Consider the following 18706-nt stretch of genomic DNA (forward strand, 5'->3'; position numbering starts at 1 on the left):
AGTCCACCGGAGGAGTGTACTCCACCATTCAGCTCCTTTTAAGTAGACGTGGGGCATGACTATGTATATTAGAGCTTAGACCCGTTTAATATTTGTAGCTCCTCTTGTTTGGACTCAACATTTCTGGGTATCGAGACAAAAAATTTCAATTAATCTCCCTGGTTAGACCTTCAATATTATTAAATTTGTGTGTGAAAAAGAAATATTAGAGGGATCATACACAAGGAGTCACTCAAACTTGTCCAGTAAAGTTTAATTTCGTAATGGAAAAACCGGAACAAATTTAAGGGGATTCATATATATATTTAAGGGGAATATATATATATATATATATATATATATATATATATATATATATATATATATATATAATATTATTAAATTTGTGTGTGAAAAAGAAATATTAGAGGGATCATACACAAGGAGTCACTCAAACTAGTCCAGTAAAGTTTAATTTCGTAATGGAAAAACCGGAACAAATTTAAGGGGATTCATATATATATATTTAAGGGGAATATATATATATATATATATATATATATATATACTTTAAATTCTAAGTATGTCACTAACACCGTACCAAATTCAAGAAATATACCATCAACAACACTCCAAGGAATTGGATTTTCATAAGCAATCCATTTGTAGATCAGGTTATTCATTTCCTTTGGAGTTATGTGATGGGTTTTCTTAGTGCGAACATGTGATTTTTACGGAGCTCCAAAATGAATATTAGATATTGTGCGAGAAATAGTAAAAGAGTTAAGTTGATTGTATAAAAAATAGGCATAATATATAAATAAACCCTCCAACTAGTTCAGCTAGCAAGTATGCATGCGTGTTATGTAAAGCAGAACAAAGACAATAATTAAATACAAAGGAAATATATAACTTTATTAGAATTTCGCTTAACTATTTGAATGACAATTACATGTAAACGAAAACGGATGCATACTATATCATTACATAAAGAAACATGACATGATAACATATAACCATCCATTCATAGTAAATGAATGGAGATTTATTATACATTTATTCCGACTTCCAACAACAAAATTATACCTTCTACTACACACAATACTGAAATATAAATAGCCACCATGAATATTCTTCATATATATATTCCTTAGTAATAATCAATTAGTTGAGAGGCCATCCTCCATACCAACCACCTCCACGATATCCTCCATAACCACCACCAGGATAATATCCATCATATCCTCCTCTTGGATAACCACCATATCCACCACCACGGCTACCACCAAATCCTCCTCCAAAACCACCTCCTCCCATTCCTCCTGGAAGTCCCGGTCCTCCTAGTCCTGGAAGTCCGACTCCTCTTTGTCTTGGAAGAACTACATCTAGAAATTTGGCGTCATTTAACTCATTTCCCGGTCCTGCACCATTAATTATACATATGCATGTTAGTAAGTGTGGCAAATGGACAGTTAGTGCTAAATTTGGACAGGTTAAAATGGGCTGAATCAATAAATAGATCATTGTTCAGAAGTTAACTCGTACTGAGATAGATAGGGTTAAGATGGTCTAAACAATGGGCTGTACCCCCAACCCGCCCAACTATTACCATATTTTAATTTCTTTATTTGTTTTCTTATAATTTTTATAATTGCCGAACAAAACTATTTAAAAAAACTCTTCTTATTATAGCTTGTCCCAATTTATATGAATAGGTTGGGAGTGGTGAGTAAAAGGATTAAAAGCCTTAATTTAGAATAAGAATTAGAGATAGATTCTTCGATATTTTTTAAAAAGAAAATCGAATTTACATATCACTAAAATTTATTACAAGTCAAATTAACTAACAAGTCAAGATATTTAATTTTTGTTTTGAGAAAATACAGTCAAGAAAATGGTTTAACTCTTTATACAGTAACCCTTTTACATAAAATGACACAAATATAGTATACCGTCGTCCTGAGAAGTGGTGGAGCTCTGAGGCAAATCCCTAGCTGCAACCTCTGAGGTTATCACAAGTAAAATAGCCAAAACAATGCCTAGAACCATAAATGCCTTTGATCCCATTTTTATTTTCTTGTTTGAAACAATATAGTAAAATATAACTATTTCTTGATTTTGTGATAATTGTAAGAACTCTTGATTTTGTGATAATTGTAAGAATGATGAGTAAACTAATGAATATTTTGCCTCTATTTATAGCATAATCATGTGAACTTCTTGGGGGCTAACTTGAAGATTGCATTAATGAAGTAACGGACTAGTAATTAATTAAGTTGGCAGATCCATAGATTGTTTAGACTTTATATTCGACTTTTCCATAAAGCACGTACAAAATGATTTCTCCTAAATAACTACTTATAGCATTTTTCCTTTAGCTATGGCAAAGTACATATGTATATATGGATGAGAATTGAACAGATCATGCTGTTTGCATTTACTATCTTGATATATTTCTGCAAGATATACTCTAACCTAGCGTTTTGAGTTAATCTATACCCAAAAATGTAATAAAAGTCTTGAGTTACTAGCTAGAAATTAATGTCTCTTAATTAATAATGGCAAGTTCCCAAATTGGGGTGGAACGTGATTGGCACTAGACTAACTATCCGTCGTTGATCGAACCTGAGCTTATCTATTATGTTTATTGTATCTGTTTAATTAATTGAAAAAGTAAAGAATAATGTAGGCAATAGCTGAAATAATCCAAATCAATTTGTGGTACTAATACATGAAACGTGAATCCCAGCAAAAGAATATTACTACTCTTTTCGTCCCAATTTATATGATGACGTTTGACTGATGAGCATTGAGTTTAAGAATGAAAGGAAAACCTTTGAGACTTGTGATCTAAAACAAGTTATAGATATTTGTGTGGCCATAAAACATCTCATTAAGGGTAAGACATGAAGTTTAAAGTTAATTGTTACTAACTGTGTTTTGTGTCATTCTTTTCGGAACTGACTAAAATGACAGAGTATCATATAAATTTAGACCGTGAGAGTAAACTTATAATTGTAACTCACCATTACCCACTAAGCTAGTTGTGAGCCTTTAAAGAAAACTGAAACTCTAAATACATAATATCTCCTTCATTATTTGTAATTGGTCCTGAACTTTTGTATGCACGTCCTCTTAATCAGTGCCAAGATGAAGCCTTTTGTATGCATGTCCAACTTTAAAGCACTTGTGCTACGCAGACGATGCCACTCTCTTCTCTTCCAGTGACTTACTATCTCTTAAATTTTTGATGAAGTTCAAGATCTATATGAAGTTGTCTTTGGACAAATAATTAACAAAAGGAAGTCTTTTGTACTTACTGCTGTTTGGAACTTCTCAGTACGTTTTCATTTTCTTAGTCAAAAGTTTGCATTTCATTCATCTTTCGAACCAGAGAGTTACAAGTGCTTTGAGGGAGCTGTACATTAAGCCTCCCTATATAGTGAGATAGGCAGAACAACCTACCTAGACTCCTAAAGGATGTGTTAAATGCAAAATTAGAGGAATAATGACTATACAATAAGCTTATTCCTCCAATGCTCTGATGCTTAGGGTGGAGATCAAAAGCCAATAAGATGAGTGAGGGCTGATTTTCCTAACGAAGTTCAGAATGTTCCAAGAAATTAAGGGGTTATTTGTTGCATTTTTGTGCATTTTTACACGTAAATTTACAATCCATGTCGAAAGTACGGGTTCGGTTGAATTTGATAAACCAATAATGCCTTATGTTCCCGTCAGTATCTGTCGTCTCTTGTACTTCGATTATCGTATAAGTTTGCTGTTGTAACTGTTTCTTTTTACATTATGCTATGTTATGCTTTGTATGATATTATGCGATGATTTCTTTACTTCTATTGATTCTTATCTAACATTTTTTCAAATGCCTTTTCTTGAGCCAAGGATCTACCGGAAACTGCCTCCCTAAAGGTAGGGGTAAGGTCTGCGTACACTTTGTCCTTCCCAGACCCCACTTAGTGAGAATATTCTAGGTATGTTGTTGTACTCTGCATCCGCCCTTTGTCGTCTATGTGAAAGACAAGGAACAAAACTCTTACTGGCCTAAACATATGGCACAAGAAGACACCTTCCGAATTTTTTTTTTCATGATGAGTGTTGCTCCCAAATGCACACGCAAGCTTACAAGTAATATAGTGATTTTAGAAATCGGATGTCGAACCCACAGAGACTTACGATAAACCACCAGCTAAATTAAACTATCCGAATTATCTACACAAGAGAATAAATCTGAAGGTTGTTTTTATAAGTTGTTTTTATAAACTAACTAAATTAAAAAGAAAACAAATAATGAACTTCAACCAAGAAAGAGCAGGTTTTTGTATTATCGATGAGATGAAATCGATCTAGGGATATGGGCTATCTAACAATCACGCTGTATTCTTCAATTGATTCAACTTCTTAATTTATCTAGTTTACTGATTGACAGGGTTGATGTTACGACTACGAATCTCTCGAGTCCTCTAGCCGCCTATTTGTATTACTTTCACGCCTATATCTCTATGGTCATGAACCTTAACACAAATGCATTTATATTTCATGTATATTAACCAAGCAAGGAGAACTAGGTATATCTCTATCCTAGACGCAAATTCGCTCCCCGATGCCCAGGGTTGAGATCCTGCTCTATTTAACCCTATTGCTATCTTAGTATTCCTCTCTCGAGTTCAATCTAAGAATCAAAGATAGTATTCGATAGTTGATCAGACAATCAAATAATTAAGCGCATGATTAAATAAATAAACCAATACGATGGACTAATTAATTGAAATCAATATTCGAGTAACAACGTTCATGAAAGAACCATAACCCTAGAACGAGAAGTTTAGCTCCACATAGACATGGAGGAAAGCAACTAATCATCCAAAGAAAATATAAAACCTAGTAGTAAGGAGAAGAAAAGATAAAACCCAATAAACTCCGGTCTCTACGGCGACTCCTAGCTCTCTCTAGATCCAAAGTTCCCTAAAAACTGTCTTATGAATTATTTATAGGTGTCGGAAAAAGCCCGAATGAAATAACCTAGTCTAAATCGAACCGGGCGAATTTTTAATTCTGGATATTGTGGCCTCGCTGAGCGAGCCACACAGCAAGGCAGTACCTCGCTATGAGCTTCGCCCAGCGAGGTAGCTGCCCCATTCACGTCAATTGCAGTTCTTTATATCCTTGTAGTGTGGTCTGCCTAAATTATTCTTTCCATTTTCAACCAAAACTCTCAAGCTCATCTTTTGCATTTTTTGGTCCACATATATCAAGCTCCATGTGTTGTACGTGGACAATTCTCCATATGAATTCCTTTCTGTTGCTTGCTTCAATTCTTCTAATTTTAATTTTCACGTTGTTGGCTGATTCCATTGGTTGAAACATCACCTTTCTCCTCTTAAAGTACCTAATTGCAACAAACACACACATATTAGTTCATATGAAAGATTAATGATTAGTTAGGTGTATTTAACTTAATTCGTCCTCTAAACAAGGTAAATATGGGCAAAATATGGCGGTTAAGCGTATAAATACACCTAACATCAATGAGACTTTCAAAGGATAAATTTCAAAAATATTATCAGAAGCTTTGGGGTGTTTGGACCATCTAAATGTAGTTGTTGTTGATAACAAATTAAGACACTGGACCAAATTTTCTCTTATGGCTATATTGCAAAACAGGGTTGCCTATTTTTCTGTGGTTGTTTTGGTGTAGCATATAGACAGGGCAATCACCAAAGAGAGTTGTAATAGAGTGGTAAGCACGCCTTCATTCATAATTAGAGGTCTTAGGTTTGAATCCTGGGCGTAGAGTCGTCTTTGTTAGAAAGCGATTTACCTTCCAATGTGGAACTTTCGGTGCAAATCCAATAGTCAGGCCCCAATGCAGGTACTACACACCTATATATATATATATATATATATATATATATATATATATATATATATATATATGGCAACAATAGGCGGAATATTATATATGTCCTGGTGGTGGTTTAAATGTAAGAATAAGGTTCATCCCTTTCTAAGTGTTACAAGTAGATATGAAGATTTCAGGTCTTCTATTGTTTTTGTTAAATTTCAGATTACGCATCTACTTATTTGCTGGCGGAATCTGAGTTTCCAAACTATATATAAAACGGATACTAGCTGGTTTAACTTATCTGACTCAATTATGAAGTGCAAAAGACCTGGATGTCAGACCAAAAAAGGGTTGAGCTTTTGTAGAACAGTTAGCACTGTCTTTTTTTAGTGCCCAATTAACATCAAATGTAAAGGAAGAGTCCTTCAAGGTATTGGCTATAACCATCCAAAGGGATGTAAGCGAGAAAAAACAAATTATGGAGCCCTTTACCCACTAAAGTAGACTATTCAGGATGAATTTAAATAAGTGGAACCCCTAAATAAGTACGTACTAGACACCGAACGAGAAATAAGAAAAAAACAATGGTGAACTTAATTTAATTGTGTAAATTTTTTATATACATCATTAATATATAGAACTTAAACTCAACAATAATCTATATATAATATAAAGCTAGGCATAGACAATCCTATGTGGCACCTCTCTATGGCCTCCATTGGCATTTATCTATTTTTTCCTTTTTTTCCTTTTTCTCTATTATTTTATATATTGTAAAAATAAATGTCTCAATTAATGCTAATATTCCTATTCCTTACGGTAAAAAAACTAAAGAGCCAATATTTGTATGCTTCAATTAAATGCCTCATTTACTACTACAACCTTTCATATTTTTTATTGGATCATTTTTATATGCTGCCCAATTATGCTTTACTATGGAGGCTAACACGAGGTTGATGAAGAAGAGAACGGAAGTTAAACTCGAGATATTGATTTGATTATGGCACAAGCAGATGTGCCAAGGGCAAGGCAGTCTATTGTTTCTATGTCACCAACTTTTCAGGTTTTGCGCTTAAATCATTTTATGATTGCTCAACTACCCTGGCAGGTCCCCTATTAAGCAATTGGATGGTACTTTGTTTTATTTAACCCAAATGAGATTTACTGGAAATATGTGCTCTGTTTATGAATAATGTGAAATTTGATTTTCTTCATTTTGCGAAAGAAGGTGCATTCACTCTCTTGAATCTGAAATAGGCTTTTTAAATCATATCATGTCATTTGTTTTAAACACATACTTCTAAGAAAAAACTATGTTGAGGCATATTTTCAGAAATATTTTTACTTATCTTAATTCATTGTAATTATACACTTTGGACTTTTAAATATAAGGTAACGGAAGAACGGAAGCAAAAAGCAAAAGAAAAGAATAACAGGAGTTCTTTAGCCAAAAATAAGTGTCCTAACTTTTTTGCAACATATAAAAGGATTAAGCTTTTAGATCTTCATAATGTTTTGCCTAGCCACACAGTGAATTAGACTAAGTAAAGTTATCTCTGAAAATATTAGTTTAAATTTAGAATTTTAACATCAATTTATGTACTCCCTTAAATTCTCTTTTCATAGTATTCTGCGATGTTGTTTTTTTATCTATAGAATAAATGTTAACTTCTCCTAAATTGAGAATATTGTCACACCCCATTTTAACCGGAGGTTAAAGTAGAAGTACGACATATTGGAGATTCCTGTTTTTGTTTGTTTTAAGGAGTCGCCACCTAATTATTTATGGTGAATTAGGACACCTAAAGTTTATTAAAGTTATTTTTAAAGTTAACTCTTTTAAGGTCTGCGAAACTTGAGATTCTAGGTAAGGGTTCAATTAGTCTAAAAGGAAGGTATTAGGCACCCTTTAAGACCCATTAGCAATGGTTAACCGACCGGACTTATGATTAGTTAGGCTAAGTGTAAATATAGTATTATAGGAAAAGAAAATAGCTTTGTAAGTATGGCTAAAGTTATAGATAAGCATGTAAACATGCTATTTGTAAAAATAGAACTTATAAATAATAATTTGTATAAAATAATACTCATCATGTTATTTTAAAATACAACTCATAAATGTTGTTGAAATTTTAAATGAAAGTGTAATAGTATTGTTTAAAATAATACTTGTAGAAAACACAATAATTTGTATAAAGAGTTTAGTTAAAATAAACTAAAAGAAACAGAATATGTAATGTTTATATGTATTCGGAGAAAAGTGAGCTATGCCGACTCACAAATTCAAAGAGTTATCGTAAGATTAATGTAAAATAAATATTAAAGGCTTCATATGAAGACTAGCAGTTTAATATATATATATATATATATATTGTGCTAAGGTTATTTCAAACAATTATGTATTTCAAGTGTTAGAAAAGAATTAAAGTGGGAAAGTTATCCGTTGAAACTAATTTGCCTTTTATTTTTAGAATAAGCTAAGTTAGTGTAAAATTTGGGGCGTTTTAAAACTTCTAAAATAGTAAGTATAATTTATGGTTACTTTAGTCAAAAATATATAGTCATGATACTTTGAAAATCAATTATTCTAAAAATGATAAATATTGTGGATAATAGATAATTTCGATATAAACTAATGAAGCTTAATTGTTAGTCTTCTCTTTGAATTAACTACCCACAACTAAACTAAAATCTCTAATGTTACTAAAGTTTATCTAAATTAGCAAACACAATGTTAATCATACAATATACGTTAAATGCACATAAAAGAATAGGAATGAGGCAAATGGGCTCAGCCCATTAAAGAATGCTACTGTCCGCTACTGTTGTTGTTCACACCGATTGGGCTTTGGCCCAAATTTTATTTCCTTGCTTGGCCGTAAGTTAGCTGACTTGAAAGAGAAATTGCGTTGGCTCTGGCCCAATACCGAATGCAGGAGATGACGAGTCCCTTGGACTCGTGTGTGATAGTCATGCATAAAAAGACAAATGAAGGAAAGGATGATTAGTGTATGTATGATCAATAAATAAAGCTGCATGATGCAAAATGCCAGACGAGCAAATCAACAACTTCCTTGTTTAAAACACTTAATAAATGATTAGGACTAGACCAACCCTTTACTCAACATCAAAACAGCCAACGTGACTTAAACTACCCTTTGCCAAACAAGTAAAGGGACAAAGACCCAAGCAAGCGAAAGGCAAACCAGTTCAGTAACATTTTTGCATTGAAACAAATATGCATTCTTCTACAGCCAGGTAAAGCACCATCATCAAGAGGCTGTTGTATATGGTTTTAAAACAAGGTGACTTCCTATATTCATGTTCTCTATCATAAGTGTAAAGTATATCGCAAACAGGCATGTGATGATATTTAGCTTGATTAGGTCCCTGGCTCAACCGATCATACAGATCTTGGTACCTAGATCTTAAAGAAACCCAATATGTTCAAATTCAAGAAATTAGATAGCCTTAGAGTCACAGCCTCAGGAATTCGAATCTGGTCTTAAATAATATAAAGCTTTAACAGTGCTTATCTGGATGAGAACAGCCAGTAAGTTTAAAACATAAAATTGGCTTCTTCTTTTAACCAATCTTTAGCTCTTCATTAACAAACAAAGACCAAGAAACTTGAACAAAAGATCTTACAATCTCCGTTTATAAGTAGGAAACAAAATCTGATTAGCAAATACAAATTCGAATCGCTCTATCGAACTGAACCCATACGACAAACATTAAGATTGTTCAGGGGAATCAGTTAAACACAAAGAAGGTAATGTTCAAGATATCTTGATACTCTAACCTTAAAAGATGTTATCGGGACTAACAGATGCAAAATTCAAAATAATCATATAGCGACACGACCTATTAATAAATCTGATTCGAATTAGAATTTTCTCACAAATCCAAAAAAAACGATAGGAAGGTAATATCCTCCTCATCTGAACTCAAGCCAAACAGAGCCCAGGCCAATTATATCATAACCTAAACTCTTTCATATGTGTAGACATTTTATCATTAAATTTTAAACTGTAAGGCTATGTAAGGAAGATTTGCAGTATTGATCTCTATTCGGAGACACATAATGCCAGTTTTAATTCATTTAACGAACTGCTTGTGCACCCTTTTTTTATTTTTATTTTTTAAAAAGATACCAGCACAGTCGAGCAAATGATGGTATTGAATTCACAATAAAGTAGCACATTATAACAATAAGCTCAGACTCCTCCTAGGCTCACAGAATTGGAACATATACCTTGAATGCAAAAGAGGTTAGGCTCAGGATAAGATTGTGGAAGAAATAAGCAAGTCAATCATGTATGATGGTCACAACAAAATTAAGCAAAAAAGAAACTAAATTGTATTCACATGTGATAGGACCAGGGAGTTGGTTGGTTTCGAGCAGCTTCAATCATATATCGCAGGACACTCAAACTAGACTACAATTTTCTGACTTAAAACAGAGACAATTACTTAGCACATAAGATTCAAGCTAGGCAATAGGGAAAAACATAGGAGAATTTGCAGAGAAAACACAAACAAGACTGCCTAAGGGTGAAAGCAAAAGAAATGCATATTGATCCCAAAGTGGCAATGCTAGCATGATCAGAGTGAAATGGGCAACTTTACACAGTTCAAGATAAGTCATGATCAACTGAAGTACACAGGAAAGTGCAAGACTACAAGGGTCATGACTAAAAGATTTCGTCAACAGATGGCTTTAAACAACATTATGAGATTCATCAGAACACTGATACAATACCTAAGATATATACACCATGGTGTGTATACCAGGCATATATCGAGTGTATACCCACTGTAAGTCCTATATGTATTCGGCTTTAAATAGATTCTAAATCCTGGAAATTCAGCCTAAGCATTCAAATTTACAGTATACCTCTTTCAAATTCATTTGGCAATCAATAATCTATCCTAACAGCTCCCAAACATCAAACACAAAAAAAAAAACATGACGACAGAGAAACTACATAGCTACTGAAAATATAGCAGAATAAGCTGAAATCTAAACAAAACAGAAGCTACAGACTGTAAATAATGTGTGTATCGAGTTTACCTTTTTTGTGCGCAATGAACTGAGGCGTCGAAGTCGTCGAATCTATGTTTTGAACAGGATGAACTCAAATTCTTTTGAGTTCTAAAACTCAACAAATCCGCAGAACAAAGTTTAAAAAAAAAAAAAAAAAAATCAAATCGAATTTGTTGGAAACCCCTTTGTCGCGGCTAAAGTTCACCGGAAAAGGGAAAAATCAAGTGTGGAAGATGGTTGGGTCCCTCAAAACTGAATCAACTTTCTCAAAAAAATCTGGAAAAAAAAAATCCCTCGAAATTTTTATATGCTTGACTTCGAAAAATAAAAGAGCAAACAGAAATAAGGTTTGGAATTTTCAAAACTCCTCTCCAGGAAACCGTCTCATCCCCTTTTTCAAAACTAAAAAAAATCAGTAGAAATAGCACAAAGATAAGACTAAACCGTAGTGGAAAGGTGAAGAATCTTCCCCCCTTCGAACTATCATTCGTCCTAGATTTATAGGGCTTCGTTTGGTTTGAGAAAGAGAGGAGCGTGGACAGAGAGTGGGGGACAGCGACGAGGAGAAGCGGGAATGGAGGAGAAGAAGAAGGCGGAAAAGAAGGAGAAAAGGGAGAAAGAAAGATGGAGCAGCGGCGGAAAGGATTGAGAAGAGAAAGAGAAGAGAATGAGGGATTAGGGTAGAAAAGTGAAGGGGTTGGGCTGGTCGGGTCGCGTGGAGGTAATGGGCTGGACTGAAATTAAAATGGTAGTGGGCTGGTCCGTTTGGGCTGAAAATATGGGTTGAAAATGTGGGTTGGGTATTGAAATGTGGGTTGTTTATTTGGGTAGGAAAATAATATTAAATTTGTATTTTGGGCCATTAATTTGGCTGAAAATTGTTGATCCTTCCTCCGCTATTTGAATTATTTTTGGGCTTCTAGTTTAATAACTGGTATAATATATATTATATAAATAATCAATATGTAGAAAAATAAATATTTTGCAAAGTTTTGTCTTGTAATTAATTTAACGATTCCAAACCCGAAAATGAAACGATGACTAACCGTTAAAAATTTGTGATAAAGTAATACTTGTAATGTTGAAAAATAAAAGTAGCAAAAAATAATAGCGGTGAAAATAAAGTATTTAGCTTATCAGTAAATTTAGAAACCCGGGTAAATTAAATAGGAAAGGGACAAAATTGGGTGTCAACAGATGCCCCTCTTCGACCGGAGATGATGTAAGAATCTTCGGGCGAAGAAGTTGACGTAGTAGCCAATTTTGTTTGGACCAACGAATATGAATTTATAAGAAAGTATGATTTAGGAAAATTTGATGGCAAATATTATGAGGGTCGAAGGAATTATGGAAAACTATGGCCGAATCTCAGTTTCGAGTTGCCTACCTATCTCGGGCTGCACGAGAATCAGGCCATATATAATTCGAAAGTTTTTGTGGATTCATAATCTAGCGGGGGGTTGTAGACAGGTGACGAGAACGTTTAAGAATGGAACACGTGCTTATAGCCTCCTAATTATAAATGTGGTGCAGAACACACCCATAAGTAGGACTCTACTAGGCACGGTGTAAATTCTTCAAAGATGCCCCAGTGTTGAGTTATGGAAACGCTGGGGATGTAGAAAGGAATATGAGATTGTGAAAAGAGTAGATTCAGTAGAGTTTTAGCGGAAGATGTGAAAGAGAAATTAACCTATGTATCACGTGTTTGTGGACATAGGCGGATTGAGTTTGAGAGTAGATTCGCGACCTTTGCTTGTGAGTTTGGTATTCCTCTTCAGCCAATTTGCCCCAGTTCACTGCGTAAGATAAAGTTCCACGTTGTGTTGCATCTCTGCTGGTTGTATTTTCTGCCAAAACTGAAATTCATGTCAGAATTAGTAATAAAGTTAAAAAATGTAAAACTATAAAGAGTGTAAATGATAGTAAATATGATTGGGGGAATGAAAAATGAAGCCGTGTGGCCAATGTTCTCTCTGGTTGTCTTCAGGGACTTGAATGAATGTGTGATGCGTATGCTGAGGATGTAATAAGGTCTCTAGTTGCGGTTGGAGATGATAGTAGTAAGGCCTCCGGCTGTCTTCCGGGGCTCGACGATGTCTGCGAAATTTAAGGTAAATTCGTTAAAGTAGGTAAAGTAGATGATGAAATAAAGAAATAAAGTAAGGAGTAAAACAAGTGTATAGCCGCTTGGCTTATGCAGATGAGGCCGTGTAGCCATGCGATGTCTCCGGTTGTCTTCGGGGACTTGATGCTATGTCTCCGGTTGTTTTCGGTGACTTGATGCTATGTCTCCGGTTGTCTTCGGGGACTTGATGCTGTGTCTCCGGTTGTCTTCGGGGACTTGATGCTGTGTCTCCGGTTGTCTTCGGGGACTTGATGTTGTGTCTCCGGTTGTCTTCGGGGACTTGATGCTGTGTCTCCGGTGATGCTGTGTCTCCGGTTGTCTTCGGGGACTTGATGCTGTGTCTCCGGTTGTCTTCGGGGACTTGATGCTGTGTCTCCGGTTGTCTTCGGGGACTTGATGATATTCCTGTAAAGTTCAAGGTAAATCATTAGAGTTGATGATGTGTAGCCGTCTGGCTTATGCATATAGGGCAGTATAGCCGAGTGATGCCCGGTTGTCTTCGGGACTTGATGATCTGTCTCTGGTTGTCTTCAGAGACTTGAATGAACATCTCCGGTTGTCTTCAGAGATTTGATGATGTGTCTCCGGTTGTCTTCGGAGATTTGATGATGTGTCTCCGGTTGTCTTCGGGGACTTGATGATACATCTCCGGTTGTCTTCAGAGATTTGATGACGTGTCTCCGGTTGTTTTCGGGGACTTGATGATACTTCTCCGGTTGTCTTCAGAGATTTGATGATGTGTCTCCGGTTGTCTTCGGGGACTTGACAATAATTCCTGCAAAGTTCAGAGTAAAAAATGGTTAAAGCTGGTAAAGTATATAATAAAGTAATTGGTAAAGTATGGAGCAAGGCGGTAGAATAGCCGTTTGGCTTATGATGTTGAATGGTATCGTGACAGGCTAAACTAATGACGTGCGATCCTGATTTAATTCGCCTCCAACTTCGTCAACCTACAAAACAGGTAAATAAAGTCATAAAGTTATTGTGATAAAATAAAACTAAAGATAGAGTTAGAAATAAAGCCGTTTGGCTATTAGGTGAGGCCATATTGAGCCAGATGATGCTTTTCCGCCATGATTGATAGACTTGACTGTTGATCTTGCGGTCCTTTAAATCCTGCACTCAAAGAAAAATTCTTAGTTTGGGAGGGGGGAAAGTTGATTCGTGTTGACTCGAAGCTTGACTTTGTTGGCGCTCCATTCATCCTGTTTGTTTGGATCTTGTGGCCTCCGTTTAAGCCTCGGTAGATGAACAGTAGTGAAACAATTGAAAGAAAGTTTTCCATTTGAAAAAAAATATATATACGTAAGTGTATGTATGTAAGGAAAGATATATATCAAAATATATGTATGCAAGTTGTAAAATATTCCTACTAACTTCCGATTGCGACACTTCCGAAAACTTTGGGAGGTCATTTGTCTGTACTATTTCTTGTCTAGTAGCCTCAATATTGTCGATGTCCAACTTTCTCTTGTCTATATCCTTTCAAAATATGCCCCAGTTTTGATTCCGAAGGGTATACTAAACCTATGCTATGGTGTGACCGAACCTTGTATAGGTTGCCTACGTATCCGCCAAGGAATCAGGTCAGAACGTAGTTCGTGAAACATAAAATGGTCTGAAGTATTCTAATAAAGGGACCGAACCCGATGTGGATTGCCTACGTATCCCACCAAGGGAATCAGGTCAGCGTAGTTCTGTTATATAAACGGTAAAAGGTTTGTTGGATTTTTATCTAGGTGCGACGAATCTGTATGTTGATAGTCTACGAATCCCGCGAAGGACTCAAGCCCTGTGTGGTTTTCTTTGTGTAATGTTTTTTTAGATTTCTCTGTTATAGCGCAACCGAACCCTATGTGGGCTACCTACGTATCCTACTCTGGGAATCAGAACGGAACGTAGTTCGTAAGGATCCAAATGGGAAAAATTCTAATCTAGTATGACCGAGTCCCTGTGTAGGCTGCCTACGTATCCACCGAGGAATCAGGTCAAGCGTAGTTCGTAAGGATCCAAATGGGAAAAATTCTAATCTAGTATGACCGAGTCCCTGTGTAGGCTGCCTACGTATCCACCGAGGAATCAGGTCAAGCGTAGTTCGTACGTATGCAAAAATCTTTTGATTTTTGTTCTAAATGCAACCGAACCCTATGTGGGCTGCCTACGTATCCCCCATGGGAATCAGGTCAGCGCAGTTCGTATGTATGCAAAAATCTTTTGATTTTTGTTCTAAATGCAACCGAACCCTATGTGGGCTGCCTACGTATCCCCCATGGGAATCAGGTCAGCGCAGTTCGTATGCATGCAAATGGGAAAAATTCTAACCTAGTATGACCGAGTCCCTATATGGGCTGCCTACGTATCCACTGAGGAATCAGGTCAAGCGTAGTTCGCACATGGTTGTTAAAGGAAAGGTTGCAAACTAGGTTGTCTTACCTAATGTCGTCCTTTGAGCTAGCTTTCAGGCTTATGTTATCACCTATCGGCTATTTCATTTCTTTTGAGTGGAATCTCGTCTTGTCCTCGAGTTTCTTTGTTACTCTCTCGGGATGTATGTTGTCTTATTCGCACATTTCATGTCATAATCGTAGAGTTGGCAGATTTGATAATTATAGTAGAAAATAACAATAATAGATGATTAAGGAAAATTAGAAATGCATTCATAGTTTTCACGATTAAGCCTCCAAAAGATGAAGCAAAGCAAACATAATTTTGAGTACGGTTCAAGCATCAATAAAAGAAAACAAGTTCACTACATGTTCATGCTACCAAGGCTCCTGACGGATCGAGGACGGAGTACAAGTCCAATTCTTCGGAGTCTTTCCTGGTTAGGCGCCCCATATTGTCAATGCCTTGGTGTTGCGAGTAGTTGTATTGGATTGTTCCCACGAGAGCGAAAAAGTTGTTGATCTGAATCTTTCCGCACTGGACTCCTCTAAATCTTGGCATTTCCGTGAGCAGGCAAAGGATTGTTGACCACATTGGGCTTAGCTTCAGCGAGCTGAATTACTCCTTCCTTAATCAGGGCTTCGATTTTGTTTTTAAGCCCATAGCAATCTTCAGTGGCGTGCCCAACAACTCCAGAGTGGTATGCGCAGCTTTTGGAACCATCAAACCATTTTGGGATAGGCTCGGGAATTTTTCCTTCAATCGGTTGTATTATGCCTGCTGCTTTCATTCTTTCGAACAATTGAGCCAAGGGTTCAGCGATCTGAGTGTAATTACGGGTGTTTTTGGTGTCAGGGTTTGGACGGGTTCTAGGCATAGTATGTGGTCGATTTTGGTAAGTTGGAGCTTGGTTGGGTTGATACGGGCGTGGGTTTTGATGCGGAGGCGCTCGGGGTTGGTAGTAGTTTGCTTGGGTGTTGTAAACGGGGTAAGGAGGTAGTGGAGCTTGGTAGGGTTCAGGGTAGTGGTAAGGGTGGAAAGTTTGTTGTGGGTGGTTAAAGTATGGAATGGCTTGGCTCGGCTCATGTCCTTGAGCGTTCATGACTGCAGCGACATCTTCCTTCTTCTTTTTAATCCCGTTGATAGAACCAGATTGTATAGCTTTGTTCATTGCTTGTAAAGCATTAAGATCCTGAATTTTCCCCGATTTGATTCCTTCTTCCAAGGCTTCTCCCATTCGAACAACTTCTGTGAATTTTTGTCCCATCATACCTATCATTTTCTCGTAAAATATGCCAGCCTGGCATTCAATGAAGGTAGCAGTCATTTCCCTATTATTCATCAGAGGTTGAACCCTGGCCGCTTCTGACCTCCAACGTAACGCATATTCGCGGAACGTCTCAGTTGACTTCCTGGTTAACTTAGTCATGTAAACTCTATCTGGTGTGATATCGGTGTTAAAACTGAACCTGTCCATAAAGTCTTGCGCCATGTCACTCCAACCACGCCATTTACGGACATCCTGTTGTGTATACCAAGTAAGTGCTTCGCCAGATAAGCTTCTTATGAAGAGCTTCATCCTTATGCTCTGGTCTCTGCCCACTCCAACCAGTTTGTCACAATAAGCCCTTAAGTGTGTATGAGGGTCGCCTGTTCCATTGAATGTATCAAATTTTGGCGGTTTGTAGCCTACGGGTAAATCGACGTCAGGTTGGACACAGAGATCCTCATATTCTACACTCTTAGTTCCTCTAGCGACTTGAAGGTTCCTCATTGCTTCTTTGAGACTGTGGATTTCTTTTAGCAGTATGTTATCTGCCCCTGCCTTTGCATCCCTTTCCATTTCTTCGTATTGATCTACCTCGGGTTGGAACCTGACCGTTACTGGGTTGGTAAAGGTTTGTGTTTCTGCGGCATATACCGGAGGAACATATTGTGCATTAGGGGTGACAAAGTGTGCCCCGTGTATATGCTGGGTCGGATAAGTTTGGACGATGGGGGTGTTTTGGACAAGAGGTGGTGTGTTATAATTGGTGTTTATAGGTGGTTGATTTGGTGTGTTTAGAGGAGTGGTTGTGGGTAGTGGATTAGTGTTGGTAGGCAAAGGAACATAGGGAGTGTGAACTAGCGATTGATTTGGTGGGTTGACGGGTGGTGGATTATGAGTAGCATAGGTAGTGTAGGTGGGTGGTTGATTTTGTGGAGGAGTATAGCTAGTGTAAGTGGTTGGTTGACTTTGTGGGGGAGTATAGACGGATGTTGGATTTGGTGGATTTGCGGGGGTGATCGGAGGCAAGTTGTTGTTAGTAGGTGCATTGTTTTGGGGAGGAAAATGCTCAGGAACTGGGGATTTGAGTGATGGGAAACGAGGTGGTTCTGGTGCAGTATTGCTAGGTTCAGAAGGTGAATTTTGGAGTGTGATGGATAAATTGGTCAAGTCCCTAACCCGATTTAGTTCTCCACGTAGATTCTCAATTTCTTGAGTCAGGCGGGCGATATGTTCATCCCGTTGAATAGCAGTTCCATGTTCGGAAGTTTCAGGCGGATCGCTAGCGATCACGAGGTTTTCTATACCAGTTGGAACAGATGCGGTCGGATCAGACATAGTAATTTCATTTCCTTGGACAGCCCAACTACGTTCAGGTAACGATGACGTCTTTGACCTCGTGATGTAAGGATGGTCGGCCATCGAGCGTCAACACGAATCAACTCTCTGTTCGGGAATAAGATAAAATAGACATACAGTATAAACGATGTTAATCTCATGAACATATCTAGGTAAAGTCATGGTCACGTAAAGTCGAGTAAGGCATGTAGCGAATAATTTATCAAGTAGAGTCAAATAAGTTATCAAACAAATGTAAACGATTATATCAAACAACTAGCACGTCCTAATATGCATGTGACCTCTTTGCGCCAGAGGTGGGCCTAACGTTGTTTAAAGGATAAAATGTGCCATAATATGTCATCCCGTTGCTTTGATTATTTAAACAAATTCTATTTCCCCAACAATAAAGTACAAAAGTAATGTAACGTTTATTACATGTCAAATGAATACAACATAAAGTGTTTCCTAATCTAAATGAAGTGAATATAATTTCCTATGTCTAAATCTCAGCCCCGTTTTTGTGATGTCATTGATCTTCGTCATTCATTGTACTCCAATGCAAATCCATACCTGTCATAGAAACGTTAATCATCCTTCCCTCCTAAAGTTTAATTAATTAAAGCAAATAGTCAATATTTAGGCACAGTTATCCTTCAAACATGCACATAAAGTATGATTGGTGTCACTTGGGGTTGTGAA

The 18706-nt window shown here is 36.8% G+C and overlaps 1 protein-coding gene across 1 annotated transcript; it reads right to left on the reverse strand.

The window, feature by feature from the left end:
* Positions 1 to 868: 868 nt before the first annotated feature.
* Positions 869 to 2140, reverse strand: LOC132609014 (dormancy-associated protein 2-like). Its single transcript, XM_060322842.1, has 2 exons — positions 1932 to 2140; positions 869 to 1400 (listed from the first exon to the last, which is right to left on the reverse strand). The coding sequence occupies exons 1-2, from the start codon at positions 2044 to 2046 to the stop codon at positions 1144 to 1146; spliced, it is 372 nt and encodes a 123-aa protein (XP_060178825.1). The 5' UTR covers positions 2047 to 2140; the 3' UTR covers positions 869 to 1143.
* Positions 2141 to 18706: the final 16566 nt, after the last annotated feature.

The sequence above is a fragment of the Lycium barbarum genome, chromosome 9 (assembly GCF_019175385.1).
Source record: "Lycium barbarum isolate Lr01 chromosome 9, ASM1917538v2, whole genome shotgun sequence".
Classification (NCBI taxonomy): Eukaryota; Viridiplantae; Streptophyta; class Magnoliopsida; order Solanales; family Solanaceae; genus Lycium; species Lycium barbarum.